General features: G+C 42.6%; 2 protein-coding genes across 2 annotated transcripts; both read right to left on the bottom strand.

Moving 5' to 3' along the window:
* Nucleotides 1-351: 351 nt before the first annotated feature.
* Nucleotides 352-8,540, bottom strand: faxca (failed axon connections homolog, metaxin like GST domain containing a). The gene is made up of 6 exons (XM_068577595.1): nucleotides 8,076-8,540; nucleotides 6,279-6,414; nucleotides 5,823-6,019; nucleotides 5,433-5,650; nucleotides 4,475-4,591; nucleotides 352-3,888 (listed from the first exon to the last, which is right to left on the bottom strand). Exons 1-6 carry the CDS (start codon nucleotides 8,333-8,335, stop codon nucleotides 3,560-3,562), a joined length of 1,257 nt encoding a protein of 418 aa, XP_068433696.1. The 5' UTR covers nucleotides 8,336-8,540; the 3' UTR covers nucleotides 352-3,559.
* A 2,039-nt stretch (nucleotides 8,541-10,579) lies between these two features.
* On the bottom strand, nucleotides 10,580-15,622 carry ccnc (cyclin C). The gene is made up of 12 exons (XM_068577742.1): nucleotides 15,487-15,622; nucleotides 15,038-15,144; nucleotides 14,419-14,503; nucleotides 13,919-13,988; nucleotides 13,776-13,827; nucleotides 13,604-13,659; nucleotides 13,293-13,328; nucleotides 13,110-13,201; nucleotides 12,932-12,999; nucleotides 12,748-12,827; nucleotides 11,980-12,098; nucleotides 10,580-11,473 (listed from the first exon to the last, which is right to left on the bottom strand). Exons 1-12 carry the CDS (start codon nucleotides 15,516-15,518, stop codon nucleotides 11,419-11,421), a joined length of 852 nt encoding a protein of 283 aa, XP_068433843.1. The 5' UTR covers nucleotides 15,519-15,622; the 3' UTR covers nucleotides 10,580-11,418.
* Between the last annotated feature and the right edge of the window lie 640 nt (nucleotides 15,623-16,262).

Below are 16,262 nucleotides of genomic sequence, written 5' to 3'. Positions count from 1 at the left end.
AGGGTAGTCATTTTCCATTTCAAAATTACAAACTTTTCCAGAGAGGAAAGTTCCAGACTTCTCTGCAGGTTGTGTCTGGCTGGCTGCTCCACCAACAGGAAAACCACTCTGCAGCGTTCATATGATCACTTCATTTCTAGAATTTCTGAATAAAAACACACGTTTGTTTCATTCCCTATCCAGGAAACATGGAAATGACTAAAAATCAAATTCCATACTATCCATGCTGTGTAGGAACGTAGTTCTGTCACATCATAAAGGACTTTTCATGCATCAATAAACACAATAACTGACGCAAAACAAGAGGAAAATACCACAGCTATATTTAATGAAATATTAGGAGTACTCCATTATCATACAGCTTTTTATCTCCGGGTACGAGACATTCATAAGTATCTTCTTTTTTTTTTTAATGAGTACAGAGCGGTTTCTTTTAGATCACGTTCACATTTTAATTTCCCCCCTCCCCCCGGGCTCTCTTATTTACAGTTTGATGAGAATCCACATGTGTTTGAGCACAGACAACATGGCTTCTACCGTCTACAAGCAGAAATGTCCGTATAGAGCGACACACACCGAACCCGCGACCTTTGACCTCAAACTGCCGAGGACAATGAAGTGGCCGACAGACACTGAGACGGAAGGACGGTTTCACCCCGTGACGGGTGAGCTGGACGCCGGTCATCAGCTGATCAGCGGGACTGCTGACCTCAGCATAGCGGTCAGTTTGGGATTTCACCTCAATATAGAATCTATGTTTGTATTTTTTTTTCATGGTTTCTGCAGAGTACAGCGTTCCACTTTCACAGTAGAGCTGGCAGCAGACGAGGGACTGTAATATCAGAACACGATGACATCGATATGATGATATGAATCTAACATTTACCACATGACGTCTCAAAAACATGGACACACATGCGAGTACGGCAATGACGTGACGGCGTGAACGTGTGCAGCTCAGTGCGAGTCGGAGAAGCTACAGTATTGCACCAATACACAGATCAATACGCTCCATTGACTCTCGGCTATAGAAGAAGAAGAAGAAGAAGAAGAAGAAGAAGAAAAAAAACGTGTAAACAGAAGAAGTGCAAAAATAATGAACAATATTATCGATTCTTAAATTCAAGCACACTCATCATCAAAATCAATGACTGTAAACAATGTGAAATAAATACATATATACTTTAAAAAGAGTTGATATGACATAGAGGAACATAAGTCACACGCCGGCACTGATGTAAAGAGAAAGTAAACAGCTTAAGGAGTCAGTTTCAAGAATCTGACTGATGAGGAGAGAAGGCAAGAACATGCAGACGAGGAGTTTTAAGACATTTTTTTCAGACTATATTATTACCTAAATTCATCTGCAGCACACACACATAAAGGCTTTCCCATCTCCCTACTAGAGGCTTTGCATTTACACCGACTGTATGGATGTGTTTGACGTCATCTGGTTAAACAGAGGATCCAGAATGCCTTCAAATGAAGTGGGAGAGGAAAATGGTGATCAAAATATCTTCATATTCTACTATCCTGTATTCATACGGTGCTACATTACAATGCTACTATTCATTTCATCATTCAGGTCATTTGTGTGTAGCATCTTCACAAGGAGACTTTTGAGTAAAACATAAATACAAAATAAATACATGTTTTCAAACACACAAAAAAAAAAATCACATTTTTGAACACAGTTCAATAATTTAATTATAAAATAATTGTAATAATTGGGACATTTTGCGGTCGGAATAAGCTTATCAGTGCTCTCTAGTGGACACGTGATGTAACGACGTGTCTCTAAACTACCTCAATCATCATTTAGACATTTCTGTGCTGCACTTGATGCAGATTATACCAAAATCCCCGTTAAGGCCGAGCATTTAAAGCGCCAAGATTTTTGCAGCGATTTCAATGAATTCCAATGGATTCGCTCGCAAAGTCACTGAAACCAACATTATCTAAATCATGACGTTTGTGGGTATACGTGTGTGTGTGTGTGTGTGTGTGTGGGTTTGGCTGTGAGACCTCATCAGAGTGCCATCATTCACACACAGAGGTTGCAGAGTGCTTCTATCCATGTTGTAGCCTCGACTCACAAGACGTTGGTATACGTGCATTTGCTGAGTGACAAACACACAGAAAACCTCCACCGAACCACGACACACACACCACACACCACACACACCACATCACACACATCACATCACACACGTCACGCAGCCTCACGTAACATTAACCTGCTTCTGCTCCGTTATTCAGTCCTGTTATTTTTAAAGCAATCCATGTTTTTGAGTCTTTACAACCACCCCCCCCCAAAAAAGACCAAAAAAGATCACTGGGCTACATCTTCTTATGGCTGATGGTCCGAGGCACCGAAAAAAAACACACTGCATCGTAAAACTTCATGAATGAGCCAGCAGAGCAATGTAAATAACGTTATGGATGTGAAGTGTAAAGGGGGATTCTCATTGGCACGTACCAGCCATGCGCTTTCGTTCAGACTCTACATGCATTTCATCGATTTCTACGTGATCGTTTGACTCGCTCTCGATGCTTGAATGCATGTGACACGTGTGTTTGACCTAAAAGCCGCCGTCCTCGGTGACAACGTACGCTTCAAACATGGGAAAAGAAAAGAAAATGGACCAAAAAAAAAAGATCGTTTTTCAAAGTGCTTATGGCAGTTTGTACAGATTTCCATAAACTCTAACTGCACTATTGAACTGTGGGCAGCAGGCATTACTGTAATATCCCAGTTGTGTGGACAGATACACACAGTACAAGAGGTCGTAGGGCTCCTCATGCTGATCCTAGACCAGCAGAGTGGGTCTCCATCAATAAGACGACGATCGGAGTCATTGTGTCTAACACACAGAAGGACCAGCGACAGTATTTACACTATAAGACAGAGGGGACGATTCTACACTAGCAGGCTATCTATATTATTTATACTCATGTATATATATATATATAAGCAAATATTCTATCTAATAAATCTAATCCATTTATATATTTACACTTCATTCACATGAATCCCTGTACAGTACCCTACGTGTCGATGTCATGTCAATACAAGGCGTTGAGGGTCCAGTTAGTTAAAACACACACACACACACACACACAGAAGGCTGGGCGGTGCAAGTGGGCGGATGAAACACACACACACACACACACACATTTAGTCGCCACGGTTGCGGCAACGCGACGACAGGTAGAAGTTGTGACTGCAGATGATGTGGAGCACGTGGAGGAGTTTCTCAGCGGCGGCGTCATTTACTCCTGCGTTTGAACCTCGCTCCGCCTCTCCGGGTCTCTTTCCCTCCACCGCAACTTTTCTCCTTTCTCGTCCTTTGATCTCGTCCCATTTCGGTTCCTTTTTGACCCAACCGTCGCTCCACGGCGGTGTGTGAGTCGGACCTGGACTTCTCCGCTCACACGGGGGACACCAACAAGACTGCCCGGCGGCAGGAGGAGGAGGAGGCTGCAGAGGTGGGATGCCGCTCCCTCCCGCGGGGTGCGTCGACATCTGCCGAGTGGCCGACTGCGCCCGTGTGTTTGGTCAACACTTGAGCGGGTCGCTTTCGGAGCACTCCGTGTCCATGTCCGAGTCGTACAGCGAGTGACCGGTCGGGTCGCTGTCGGGCGACATGGGGTCCTTTGCCGTGTGCGTGTGTGAGGTGTGCGTGTGCGTGTGCGTGTGCGTGGGCGTGGGCGTGGGCGCGTCGTCCTGGAAAGTGTCCGTGCCGGAGTAGAGGCCCAAATCCAGCAGTTTGGAGCTGCTGCCCTCTGTGGTGTCGCTGTAGCAGAAGTCCTCCAGGTCCACGAACCACTCGGGCCAGAACCGCCGGCGGATGCGCTCGCAGTACATGGCCAGGTTGATGAGCTCACCTGGAGGAGGACGAGAAGGATGTCGCTTGTTGACAAAGGTTCTGATTCTGAGCTGCGTTGTGGAGTTTTGACTCTTTTCTTTGTCTTATAATCGATGTTCAGAACCGTCCCCGTGGTTAAGTTGCAGGATGGCAGTCAAAGCCCAAGATGACATCGTACAGATCGACAGGAGTATATTACATTGTCGCCGGCGTTATTGAAGAATATGTGTGGTGAATGAATATGGTTTTGCTTACAATGGACTTGTTGCTCAGTATGTTTTCATTGTGTTTTTGGTGTTTTTAAGGGTCAAATTGTGTCAATGTTTCATTATTTCTGAACAAATACAGCCACGCACGATGTTATTTTGGCCACTTCACTTTGATAAAATATAATATATTCCCATAATATCTGTTCCTTTAATGATTTGAGTAGTGTATTTACTTTTCTCTCCGCAAATCCAGATTATTTTTGATGTGTTTGATTTGTTTTATCTTTTACATTGTAAATCCACAAAGCAAATGTTTTGTACCAAACCTAACGTTGCCTGAACAAGCAGTGAGTTTCTATCCACAGATTTGGTGGATTCCTGTTTTGGTGAACTGACCTTTGATGAGCTGCTCCGGCCGTGTTCCCGGTAGCGTCCACATGGCAGGAGCCAAGTGACTGAACACTGCGGCGTCCACTGTTGAAAGCTTCGAGCCCAGAAGATACTTCTTATCGCCTTTTAACAGAACAGAAAAGTCAAATAACAACACACAGATACAATCAACATGTAGACACTTTATTTTCCTCTGAAAGAAAAAGTTTGGCCTCTTGTGAAAATGTGCAAATTGATTATTTTGCCGAGTACACAAAAGGTTATGTACAGTCAATACAAAACCAGCAGCTGGTTAGCTTAGCTTAGCATAAATACTGGCAACAGGGTACAGCTAGCCTGGCTCTGTCCATCAGTGGTGTAAAGTACATTTACTCAAGTACTGAAGTACAATTTAGGCTTCCTTGTACTTTGTGTTTTCATGCTACTTTCTATTTCTACTCCACTACATTCCAAGGTAAATTGTGTACTTTTTACTACATTTATTTGAGGGCTTTAGTTACTCGTAACACCAGTAAAGCACAGCTCTACTTCCATGCTCCAACATCTGTCTCTCCTTAATCTCAAACCATTAACTGCTGGAGGTTGTGTACTGATTCTTGACTGCAGTGCTAACCTTTCACCACAGGGGGTCAGTAGTGCGCTGCTGTTTGTCCAAACATGACTTCCTGGTTATATCTCTCATGGCACACATCGAAAACACATTCTACTCTCCAAATAAAGCTGTTTGTAAACGATGTGAACACACAACTTATGACAAAACCTCGTGATTTTCTGTAAATATCTTTGTACACAGACTCATAAACGCTTTTCAGAAGAAAAAGAAAGTCTGTACGTTGACTTTCACAAGGTCAAATCTCAAATGACTGGGATGTCTTGTTCTGTTCTGCGAATCACAGAAAATCCCACAAATATATCACAATATGAAATATACAATATGAATAAGAATTGAAAAGGAGCGTCTCACCTAGTAGAGTGGCCAGGGTGCGCATGTCCTTCTCCATCAGCCCGTAAACCTCCTCTTCAGAGAAACGTCCGATCCCGTGTCCATACATCTCCCTCTTGACGATTCCCCCGGTCACGTGACTCAGGATCCACTTGAGCAGGTCGCTCAGCGGCCCGCTCACAGACAGCATCTTCTGGGTCTCCTCCAGGTTGTCCACCCACTGACAGTAAGCTATGGTCCTGCAACAAAGACACACACACACACACACACCAAGTTAGTTGAATTTTAAATAATTAGTGAAAAAGAATCATCTTTGAAAGAAATGTCCCGCTCCTGCCCGCTTTCATTGAAGCTCCATTGTTCTAAGACAACAACAAGAATGCTGTTTGAATGTTTTTGGGGGATCCTCACCAGTAGAAATGCTCCTCCACCATTTTGGTGATGGCGCGAGACATCGCCTTCTCCTGCGGCGTCAGGCTCATGTTGAGGCTCGCGCCCAGCCTCTCCTCCAGGAAGTCGATGATGAACTCGGTACCGCACACCTGCTCCTGGTTGTATTCAATCCACGGCATCTTTCCCTGTGGCGAGAGCCTGCCATCGAAGTAGTTCTGCGAGAGAAAGGATGTTCAGGAAAGAAGATACAGAATTGAGGAAGTCGTTGGTGATTGGTAGTTAATTTAAATGATTTTGAATCAGATCGAGGCAAAACATCTCGATATTGCAGGAAGTTGAGTGATGAGAGTAGCAGATACTGCAAAGAACAAACTAACAGGAAGTTGGATTTCAAACTCCCTCACACTCAATAGTAAACATGCATCTGAGGGGAATAAAAGAAAATCAGATGCGGACTCATAAGCACAGCTGTACCTGGTAGGGCAGGTCCACCATACGGAGGTAGGTCTCCAACTTAAGGCAGAAAGGGGACAAGGAGGGGACGCCAGTTTTGGGTCTGGAGAACTGGTGAAGTATGATGGCATCTTTGGAGTTCAGCTCTTCCTCTTTTCTGTGTGGAGGAGAGAACGACAGAGCTGCAGATCACACAGACGGCTTGAAAAAGAAATGGACGTGTGTGTGTGTGTGAGAGAGAGTGTGTGCGTGTAGTAGGATGATTGAGCTATCATATTTTGAATCAATCAAATGATCTGCAACCAAGGTCCTTTAAGATGCCCTGAGTGATTGCCATCCGTACTAGCCGGGGGGGAAAACGGCAATGTCAAAATAATGAATCACAGTCTAAATGGTGCATTCATGGATACTATGGAGGATAGTTCACGGACAAGGGCAGGCCCTGCAAACGGTAACACGTTCACGTGGCCCCGATGCAGAATTAAAGGGAGCTGTCCAGTGCGCGAAGTGCTGAAGCGTAAAAACAATCCTTTGTTTTAGTAAAGGAGCTGTCTATGTCCGCGCGGTGCTGAAATGCACGACCACTGTTCAAGAGGCTGTTTTTTTTTTGGTGCAATAACCTGATGAGGGTTGCGGACAATGAAGCCTAAAGAGCTGCGATATTTCACTTCAGACGGTATCAAAACAACCGTTTGAGGGAAGGAAAAACACGAGCAGCTGACCGGCCAGTCGGGAGGAACTCCATCCAAATGAATATTTAACTACATGAACAGCCTGTACTTTCGTATAAAAACCGACCCCGCATTAATGACAGCTATATAGTGTTGAAGGCCTACAAGCAGCAGATTGTCACACGCTCTCAGTCACTGAAATCACTTCACTTAGACCTCATTTAAATATTCAAGGCTTTTTTTAATACTGACTGGTGGTTACATTGCTGCAGGCTTTGACTGCCGGTAACCCGAGATCTGATCAAAAGTAAAGACTTCAATCTAATTCCTGACCGTGAATAATCAATAACATTACTAATACTAATAAAAACGGATATTCATAGCCATCGTTGTACCATTTCCGGTTCCAAATAATAATTAAACTGTTTAAATTGAGGGTTTTTTTCCCCCCTTTCTTCTTCACATAACTGCAGAGCTGTTGACTGGAACCAAACACCGGAACGTGTGTGGAGCAGGAGGAAGAGGAGGAGGAGGAGGAGGAGGGTCACAATATAGCAAACACAAGATAAACCTATAGCTTCATGTCACCACGTCCTTGAGATGGAGACACATGAAAGTGACCCGCTGTCAACGTCAATAACGTCAATTCATATGAGAATACAGCTGTGGGGAAGAAAAAAAGGACCAAAAGGACGAACCCCTCCCTTCAAACAACATTTTTAAATTAGCCATCATCATGTATTTGTTTATTTGCTTTGAATGACCGAGCCCGAATCCCAGGCTAAGCCCACCTGACCCTTCACTGCACGGTCACCTCTGTCATGAATCCACATGCAAGAAGCCAATATTGATATAAATGCCCTAATGTGTGTTTGTGAGGAGGGAGTCGGGGGTTGTGTTACATCACAATCCACCCACTCACGATTCCTTATTCTCCACTGACTCCCCCTCCTCCGCCCAGCCTGATGAGATTAAGTAACATCCAAACGCAGAGAAGAAATACAATAAATAAAGAAGCCCTGGACACGGACGGAATGAGATGAGTTTCGGGTCGCTCGCGGCCCGAGAGGCCCGAGTGAGGACGCGTGATGAGCTCTGCAGCTTCTCCAGTGACACCTCTGACGGCCTCCGTGTTGTTGCTGTGTACCTGATGGCCAGCAATTCGTGCAGCAAATACGCGGCGGCGGCGAGCAGAGCCCCTCCGGTCAGATACAGCGTCTTCCGCCACCACGAGTCCGAGCCCAACGCCGACATTATCCCGCCGTGGTCCTGCAGCGGGCAGGCGATGATGTACCCGTAAAACGAGAGCTGCTCATCGGAGCCCAGCAGGCCGGAGGAGAAGCTCTGGTTCGGGCTAAGATCGACCACACACGACCGCGTCCAGGCAAACCCGACGCGCCAGTACATGCTCTCTGTCTCGGGCCACTTTCCGCCTCACTCTGGCTGCTCGGGGCTTCATCGGCTCGGGGCTTCATGGGTGCCGGGAGCTGCGGGACAGGGCGAGGGGCGCGCGGCCGGGCACGAGCGTCCCGCCCGGAGCTTGTCCCCGCAGCGGGGTCGACATCCTCCGCAGCCCGCAAGGAGCTCCACTGGCTGCAGCCGCTCAACCTTAGCAGTGTCAAGTCGGACAACGTGAACAGAAACGCTTCCGGTTGTCTTCTTTCAAAATAAAAGTCGATAAGCCTGATGTAGAATGACAGTCAAAATGTACATCACCATGTAAATACAGCCGTTTTATTGATGTTTTCCTGCATGTAACAGTTTGTATTAGAAATGGGCATACATATTTTGTTTTTGCATTTGTCGAGAAAGATTTTTTTTGGGCCAAGACGCAAATTACAATCCTTCTAGATTTGTTGCAAACTTTTGGTTGTATAATCTCATTTTAAACCGTTTGCCATCTAGTCAATCGCTTTATTGTGGCAATATGTTTGCACAAACATAGACATCTACATGTATATGTGTGTATATGTGTAATACAGTGGGAGCTGTGTGTGCCTAAATAGTTTGATACTGAGAAGTGACCTTTCTAATACCAACTAATTCATAGTTTAGGCCTAAAGAGACACTGCTACTACTATGACCACAATAGTAACAAAATAAGCAAGAAAATACTTTTTAGAGTGGAACGTAATGGGGGAAAAAACAACTAAACCATGAATACATTTGCTGTATGAGGCCTTGCTACAAGCAAAGAAGTATAGTTTTAGTATTTGTTTTAGAAAGCTGTGCTGTGACATGTCATGCTTGTCAATGAATAAGGCCTACTTATTCATCTCGACTATTAAATCTGCTAGTTTTGCCATTTTCCTTTTTTTCCTCTCAGATGATATATATAGAAAAACAACCTCATATGCTTTTATTTTGAAAGGAGAAATCCTGCAGTTTGCCGTAACGTTTCTCGCAGCTGGCTTCACGCACCTAGAGTGACGTCACGGGTACTGTCTGTACCATCCCCATGGTACCATCTCCTGGAGGCAACTCCAGGTAAAAACATCCTGTGATACCATTTACTGAAGTAACTCACACTTCAAGCACAAACGGGGTGAAATTATAAATGCATTGTGTGAACTATGTGTATACTTCAACTCCAACCTCTCAGTTATTAAACATACACTTTCCTAAAAGGTCATAACTGATATGTAGTATGGAAGGCATTCTTTGTTGTTGCCACTAGGTGTCCTACCACAGCCATTGTGTTGACATTGAGGTTAGGTAACGGGGACGGAACAAGACTTTCATAACATGCTGGAAGATCCCCCCAAAAACAGCCTTGAACCACTTTGTTGTGCACATCATACATTTTTATTACCATAAATGATCCTCCAAAAATGATGAACAGAGACTTTTCAAGTAATAAAACAATTTTGGAAAAAAAAAAAAGTGTTTTTACCAGAACTAGTAGGATTATTCAGCCGTGGTGAAGCCCTTTAAATATTTCAAGACCAGTGAAGTCATGACAGATGGAGGCGGCAGAAGGCGAGGAACATGTCAGACGGCCGAGCAGAACAAGGATCCAACTTTCCTCCGTGGCTTCTCCGTCTTACTCGTCTCTTCAGCTCTCTGTGAAAGTGAAGGGGCTAGTGGCATTTAACATCTTTTTGCACCCTTTTCGGTTGTTTTTCCTCCCGATTGCGACAAGAAGACACTCAGAAAGCCATCGAGGGAACACGATGCATCCAAGCAAAGCAACGATATTCACCCCCAAAATGCATTTTCCAGCTGGCCTGAATAGACGATGTGCTTTTTTTTTTTTGAAAGATGTTCTCTGTGACCAGCAGCTTTCATTTTGTGAGTCTTTTAAGCACCTTGTTTTGAGTACAGACACGCACACAGCTCCCACTGTATTACATCACACAAATATAGAGACATCTAAAAAGGTATATTCAAACATTGCCACAATAAAAAGGGATTGAATAGATGGCAAACGGTAGATTAAAAATGAGAATGTACAACCAAAGGTTTGCAACAAATCTAGAACGATTGTAATTTGCATTTTGGCCCCCCAAAAAATTAAAAAAATCTTTTGACAAATGAAAAACAAAATAATTACAAAATATCGCTTTAGACAATTAATTCTACAACTAAAGCATAATATATGAAACAAACTATTGCAATAAAATAAAGAGTCAGCTTTGCCGCAGACTAAACCAGCTCATGATCTCCGTACGTTTTCATGAATGAAGCCAAAACTTGAGAGATAAAATGAAAAGAGTTATAAGGCTATTTACAAAAGGGGGAAGAGGAATGGGGTGGACGAGGCGTTGCCATGATTCAAAATGTTAAATCATTGTATTCAAAGAAATCATTTCTACCATAACGAGGAGTCTTCTTCTCTCGGGATTTCGTACTGCCGCCGAGCAGCGACCTGACGGAGAGGCGTGTCCAATCACGTCGCGGTTGCACAGTGTGATATGCAATCAGATCTGAACATGATGCAATCACTTCACAGAGAAGACTGCTAAAGTTCCTGAGGAATGAAAACCCACCCAGACTGGCCACTCACATTGTAGACACACACAGACACACAGACACACACACACAGTACTTGTGATCAAGTTAACTCAAATCCCACGGAGCGCCACATGAAAGGATTCGCTCCTCTGGGCTGTTCAAGATTGTCAGGATCATCACAATGACATTAAAGCAGGTTTCTTCTGAACCATCACAGCCCCTCCCCCTCTCTCACCTTTTAAATGTTCCTCAGTTTTAAGTTAATTTCAAGTCCGGAGCAGAGTGTTTCAGTGGCTAGTCGCTCGCTCCGTGAGCCCATAACGATCAGAGAAGGGAGAAGGGTGTGAAGACGTGGCTCTCAGAGTTTGTTCGCGGGTGTTGGTCAAAGGTGAAGGGGCATCTCGGCCGGATGAAATTGGATTTCTTTTGTTTTTCCAGCGAGCACAAAAAGTCGGGCTGAGTGACATTTGATAAAAAAACATCCTCCCTCTCTCTACGTCAGCATTATGGATTCCCACCGAGATATAGACGCCACGCTAGGACTGGCTGTAGGAGTTGCTTTGGTTCCCATTGGAGCTCTGGTCGCTCTCACTGTAGACAGACGGAAGAAATAGTCACACACGGTTCGTTGAGATGCAGTCGGCCTTCAAGGACGGCGGCTTGGCGAAATACAATATAGTTGTAGGATAATATGACAGAGGAAATGCAGCCCCAGCAAGGGTTGTGCCAAATGGTCCGATTATATTAGAAATTAAATGACCTGATGAATTAAAAAACTGTCTATCTTTAAGTCTAAATGGGCTCAAAAATGTCACGCTCACATTGGCTAAGAAGGAGACTTTTTTTAATTTGTGCTGTGTGCCATCTTCTTTACTCTTAACCAGTAACATATACAGTGGTATTAAAACATCTGAACAATATATCACAGGTATTACTGTTTATTTTGATACTAATATTATTAAATTAGACATTTTAGTTGCAGATATACACTTTTTTTAAATTTGGGTATGCAACTTTACCCAACAAATTCGCTCCGTTTTACAAACTAGTCGAGTCTCTGCTGTGTGTGACGGCACATAGAGCAGAGTCACGTTTACCTGTTCGGAGGTGGTTTGGGTTTAGGCATCTTGTTTAGCACGGCAGCGATCTCCTTCCTGTCATCAAAGTTTTTCCACTGGTCGTAGAGCTTCAGAATGACACGGATGATCTCCAGGATCTTAACAGGAAAAACGAGAAAAAAAACTTAGGGAAACTTGTATGGATCAACAGCTGCTCAATGCAAAATAGTCCCAAAGTAAAATCCCAGTATTTATTAGAGAACTATTGCCTACTAAGCTCTTTCAAATGAACAATTACAGCCAATTAAAATGGAATTAATTTAATTCAACATTGTCTCAATCAGTCTGTCTGTAATCCTTGCGACAAACACGTCGACCACAAAACACACAGCAGGAACACAAACAGTGAAGCTCAATGTGAGAAACCAGTTACAAAAAAACAGATGTTCTTCACTTCCTATCTTTTCTAAAACACCGACTGCCTACTGTCATCATCTGCAAAAGCAAACACTCTGGTGACTTTTAGGATACCAGTAAGCTCAGCCTCACGCAGGATGCTGCTTCAAGATGAAGATGACCAACTGGGAAACTTGGAGCCGACTAACACGGCACCGTGCCGCCTTAAAAGTGAGAGGTTGTCCCTTAAGACTGGTGGGTTTTTGATTCGGGGTGATAAGTCTGTGACACTGTGAGAGAAGTTGATTTGTGTGTCAAAGATGCATGTGGTTGTGTCTCAACCTCAACTAATTCAGATACTATAACACAAAACATGTGAAAAGGGAGTTTTGAAAATGGGATATTTCTCACTTTGTCCATGTCGACAGAAAGCTCTGCAAACCACTGCCTGGCATCTTTCTGCTGTACCACACAGGCAACATGTAGACAGGCTGCGAGAGGAAATACATTGATTATATTACATGTAATAATCGTATTTCAAGTAAATAACTACATTAAATAGCTGTAATGAGACATGCTTGGGGACACATCTTACCCAAGGCAATCATGAATGGCGGGTAGAGCAGACACAGATCCGTCCTGTATGTGTCGTTCACTATTCGCCTGGTTCAGAGAGATAACAGCAGAGACACTGGGTGAGCCTCACCAACGGATAAATCTGGTATTCAAGGACGTCAAAAGAGGCAGATAAGTCTACAGAGATGGTATCGTACCAGGCCAGCGGCAGCAGCATGTCTTCCTGTCCCATATCCTGCACATACTGCAACAGCGGTCTGTATGGGTGGTACACTATCAGGCAGCAGTCCTAGAAAAAAAAAGATAACAATCAGTAATCCAACCATATAATCCAGCAGAATACAGCACATGGTACAGTAGCAATGACACATAACTCTCACCATCAACTCCAGAAGGTAGAACTCACATTCTAATATCTGTAAAAGACACAAAAATTATATTTAACATATCAGACCAGTTAAACTGAATCTGTTTTTACAATACAAAAAAAATACAACACAGATCGACACCTTCTTCAAAAAGGGCTTAACAAAAAAAGGATATTGTACTTGGCAGGTATGAACCTATTCTTCTTCCGCTTCACGTTGCTACATTTACTGTTTGACAAATGTTATTTCTAATGTCGTCTTTTTCGTGTCTCTGGATGTCATCTAAATGCCTGAAAATATTCTTACACAACCACTTTACTTACATGATTCATTCTGTAAGGGAACTCCTTTGGAAAGGCATAGGAAAATCTTGTTTTCACTGTTTTGAGAAAATGAACATGGTCATACCATCTCCACCACAGAGGAAATATCAATTTGAGCACTTTGTACCATTTTCAAGTTAAGAAATATTTGACAGAAAAAAAGGCGACTTACACACAGATGTCGCTGCAGAGATTAACCGGGTATTGGACACAACTCCAAATTCCTGAGTGGGCATAAATGTTTGATTACAGAACAGATAAACAGAGCACACCGACAACAGAAGCTGCTACTTTACTAGTGTAAAATTATTATACCTCAACTTTAGAAGCCAAAAAAACACAGGTAGGAGCCATGAGCACCGGATCTATACTTTTCAGGGAATACCTGCAAACAAAAGAAGATTAAGATTTATCCGCTTTGGGCAAGTAGGATTTAGGCACAAAGAATACCGAGGAGATAAAGTGACAATGGCGATCATACTACACTGCTCAGAGCTAAAATAAACATTATATATTCAAGGCCAAGGCTTTCAAGCTTAAATTAATAATGGGATGAATATTGGACAATAATTATAATAGTGTGTTCAGCCAAATCCTAACTCGAGGTGGGTGATATGGTTTCAAAGGACACGATGGCATGAGCAATGTGGATATGATGGACACGCAGACAGACTTATTCATCTACGCTGATAAAAATGTGATTCAAGCTTGACAAATGTCGTGCAGCTGTAACAGCAGAACGACATTTAAATTGAACAACAAAATCACAAAAACCACAGTCATGGATGAAATTCTTATATCATGTAATACGATACCTGGCGTAGAAGCGTTTGAAGTAAACAGTTGCAGTAGCAATGACCTGCTGCCGCAGCTTCAGGTGTTCCCCCAAAGCCTGAATCACTGAAAGAGAGAATCACATGTTAAATGACTTAAAGTCCAATGATCAGACTACATTATCTGGTTGAAAATATTCTCTTGAGTTAAAAATAAAAAAAAAGTTAAAAGTTAAAAAATAATAGTCATAAATAAAAAGTACAAAATACAATTTAATACATTTCAGTTGGACTGTAAGTAACAGGCATAAGAAGCTGTTACTTAATGTATTTTAAGGCAGTGGTTCACAACCGTTTTCCAGTGACGTACCCCTTTTTTTGTACCCGCTAACCAGCGCAAAGCATTTTTGGTAAAAAAAAAAAAAAAAAAAAAAAAGATGTAATACACAGCGCTGTGCCATCAGTGTCTGATTTATACAATTCAGTTTAAGAACTTATACTTAACTACTTCAAAAAGGATTATTGAATTGATGCAAATTGAAAATATCTATACATTTTAAAATCTCAAGTAGTCCTGGGATGCCTTTAAGTAAACCCATATGAGAACCACTGATCTAATGAGACAACAGGTGCACATTGTTAAAACTAATTGAAAAAATACCATTGGCAAAGAAAATCTGCAGCTTCCAGTATTCTTCTTCTGAGAGAAACTTCAAATCCTTCTGGCGCTCCTTCATCAGGTCCTGTTTGTCCAGAACCCACTGCAGACTTTAACACAATAAATAAAAAGCGTTACCTCAACATTATGATGGTTATGTTTGATATTCAACCAGTCATTGACCCGGCTAGCGGGTAGCGAACAAGATTCAGCAGAAAACCGCCGTCAGGCGTAAAGCATAGACATTATAACTTCATATGAATAAGAACATCTTTTGTATTTGATATGTTTGACTTCAGTCTTCATTAAAATCGTTCTCTATATATTGTAGCAGCAGTTGAGAAACGGTTGGCCTACGATATACACCCGCACAGCTAGCGCGAGGCCTCTCAACACACACAGAGGTTTGCGAAACAAAGACGTAACATGTCACATTTTAAATCAAAACTTACTAATGAGAACTTTGCCAGAAGTTTCCCGCCATTTCGTAGCTGTTGAGGTAGAGAAGGACACTTTTTTATTGATACAACTTTCCTACAAAGAAGAGGATCGCACAGGCAGTGTTGTTGTGCTTCGGAGACACTGGAGTGACATCGAAAACGTTCCGGAGGCGCGCAAAGAACTTATGGAATGGTTCCGGAATTTCACTTCCGCCTTTCAAACGTGTACTGATTTTCTCATTGAATCTGCCTAATTTTGATTTGACAAATATTGTAATGTTAATTTAGTATGTCCTGTAAATGTGGGTCACACACATTCCTAAGTATGTTAGTCAACAGATATTGTCTCTTCAAATCAAGATTATTTGTAACCACCTGTAATAAGTGAATTGACGCCAACTTGATGAATGATTTTAGGCACATTGTCGCTGATTTTGAAGACACTTTTCTCCGAAACTGTACAGTAAAATCTTAAGGCCATACACATGGGCATAGCAGGGGACAATCTGAACAAGACTGCGTTCTGATTTTACTTTACAATTTTAAGGATCAGTTTTTATAGCCCTTTGAATATTGGAAATTGTGAAGTTATGAATATAATTATTACATGTAAGCTGACTTTTAAGTCAATTATCTCCAAAACTGCACAGTAAAATCACAAGGCCATGTACATGTGCATAGCAGAGGTCCCCCTGAACAAGACTGCGTTGTAATTTTACTTTACAAATTTAAGGATATGTTGTTATAGCTGTTTGAATATTAGGATATTGGGAAATTACGTTTGAATG

Source organism: Clinocottus analis, unplaced genomic scaffold (assembly GCF_023055335.1).
Source record: "Clinocottus analis isolate CAN_PGR_092001 unplaced genomic scaffold, fCliAna1.0.p SCAF_15, whole genome shotgun sequence".
Taxonomy (NCBI): domain Eukaryota; kingdom Metazoa; phylum Chordata; class Actinopteri; order Perciformes; family Cottidae; genus Clinocottus; species Clinocottus analis.
This window is presented reverse-complemented; position numbering and strand designations above follow the sequence as displayed.

Excerpts from the sequence above, each read along its gene's own strand:
- ccnc (XM_068577742.1), bottom strand. The coding sequence starts at position 15,518 with ATGGCGGGAAACTTCTGGCAAAGTTCTCATTA. Across the intron at positions 13,989-14,418 it reads TTCAAACGCTTCTACGCCAG|GTATTCCCTGAAAAGTATAG; the intron begins GTATCGTATTAC and ends TTTTGTTTGCAG. Across the intron at positions 13,828-13,918 it reads TTTTGGCTTCTAAAGTTGAG|GAATTTGGAGTTGTGTCCAA; the intron begins GTATAATAATTT and ends ATGCCCACTCAG.
- faxca (XM_068577595.1), bottom strand. The coding sequence starts at position 8,335 with ATGTACTGGCGCGTCGGGTTTGCCTGGACGCGGTCGTGTGTGGTCGAT. Across the intron at positions 5,651-5,822 it reads GTGGAGGAGCATTTCTACTG|GACCATAGCTTACTGTCAGT; the intron begins GTGAGGATCCCC and ends TCTTTGTTGCAG. Across the intron at positions 4,592-5,432 it reads CACCCTGGCCACTCTACTAG|GCGATAAGAAGTATCTTCTG; the intron begins GTGAGACGCTCC and ends TTCTGTTAAAAG.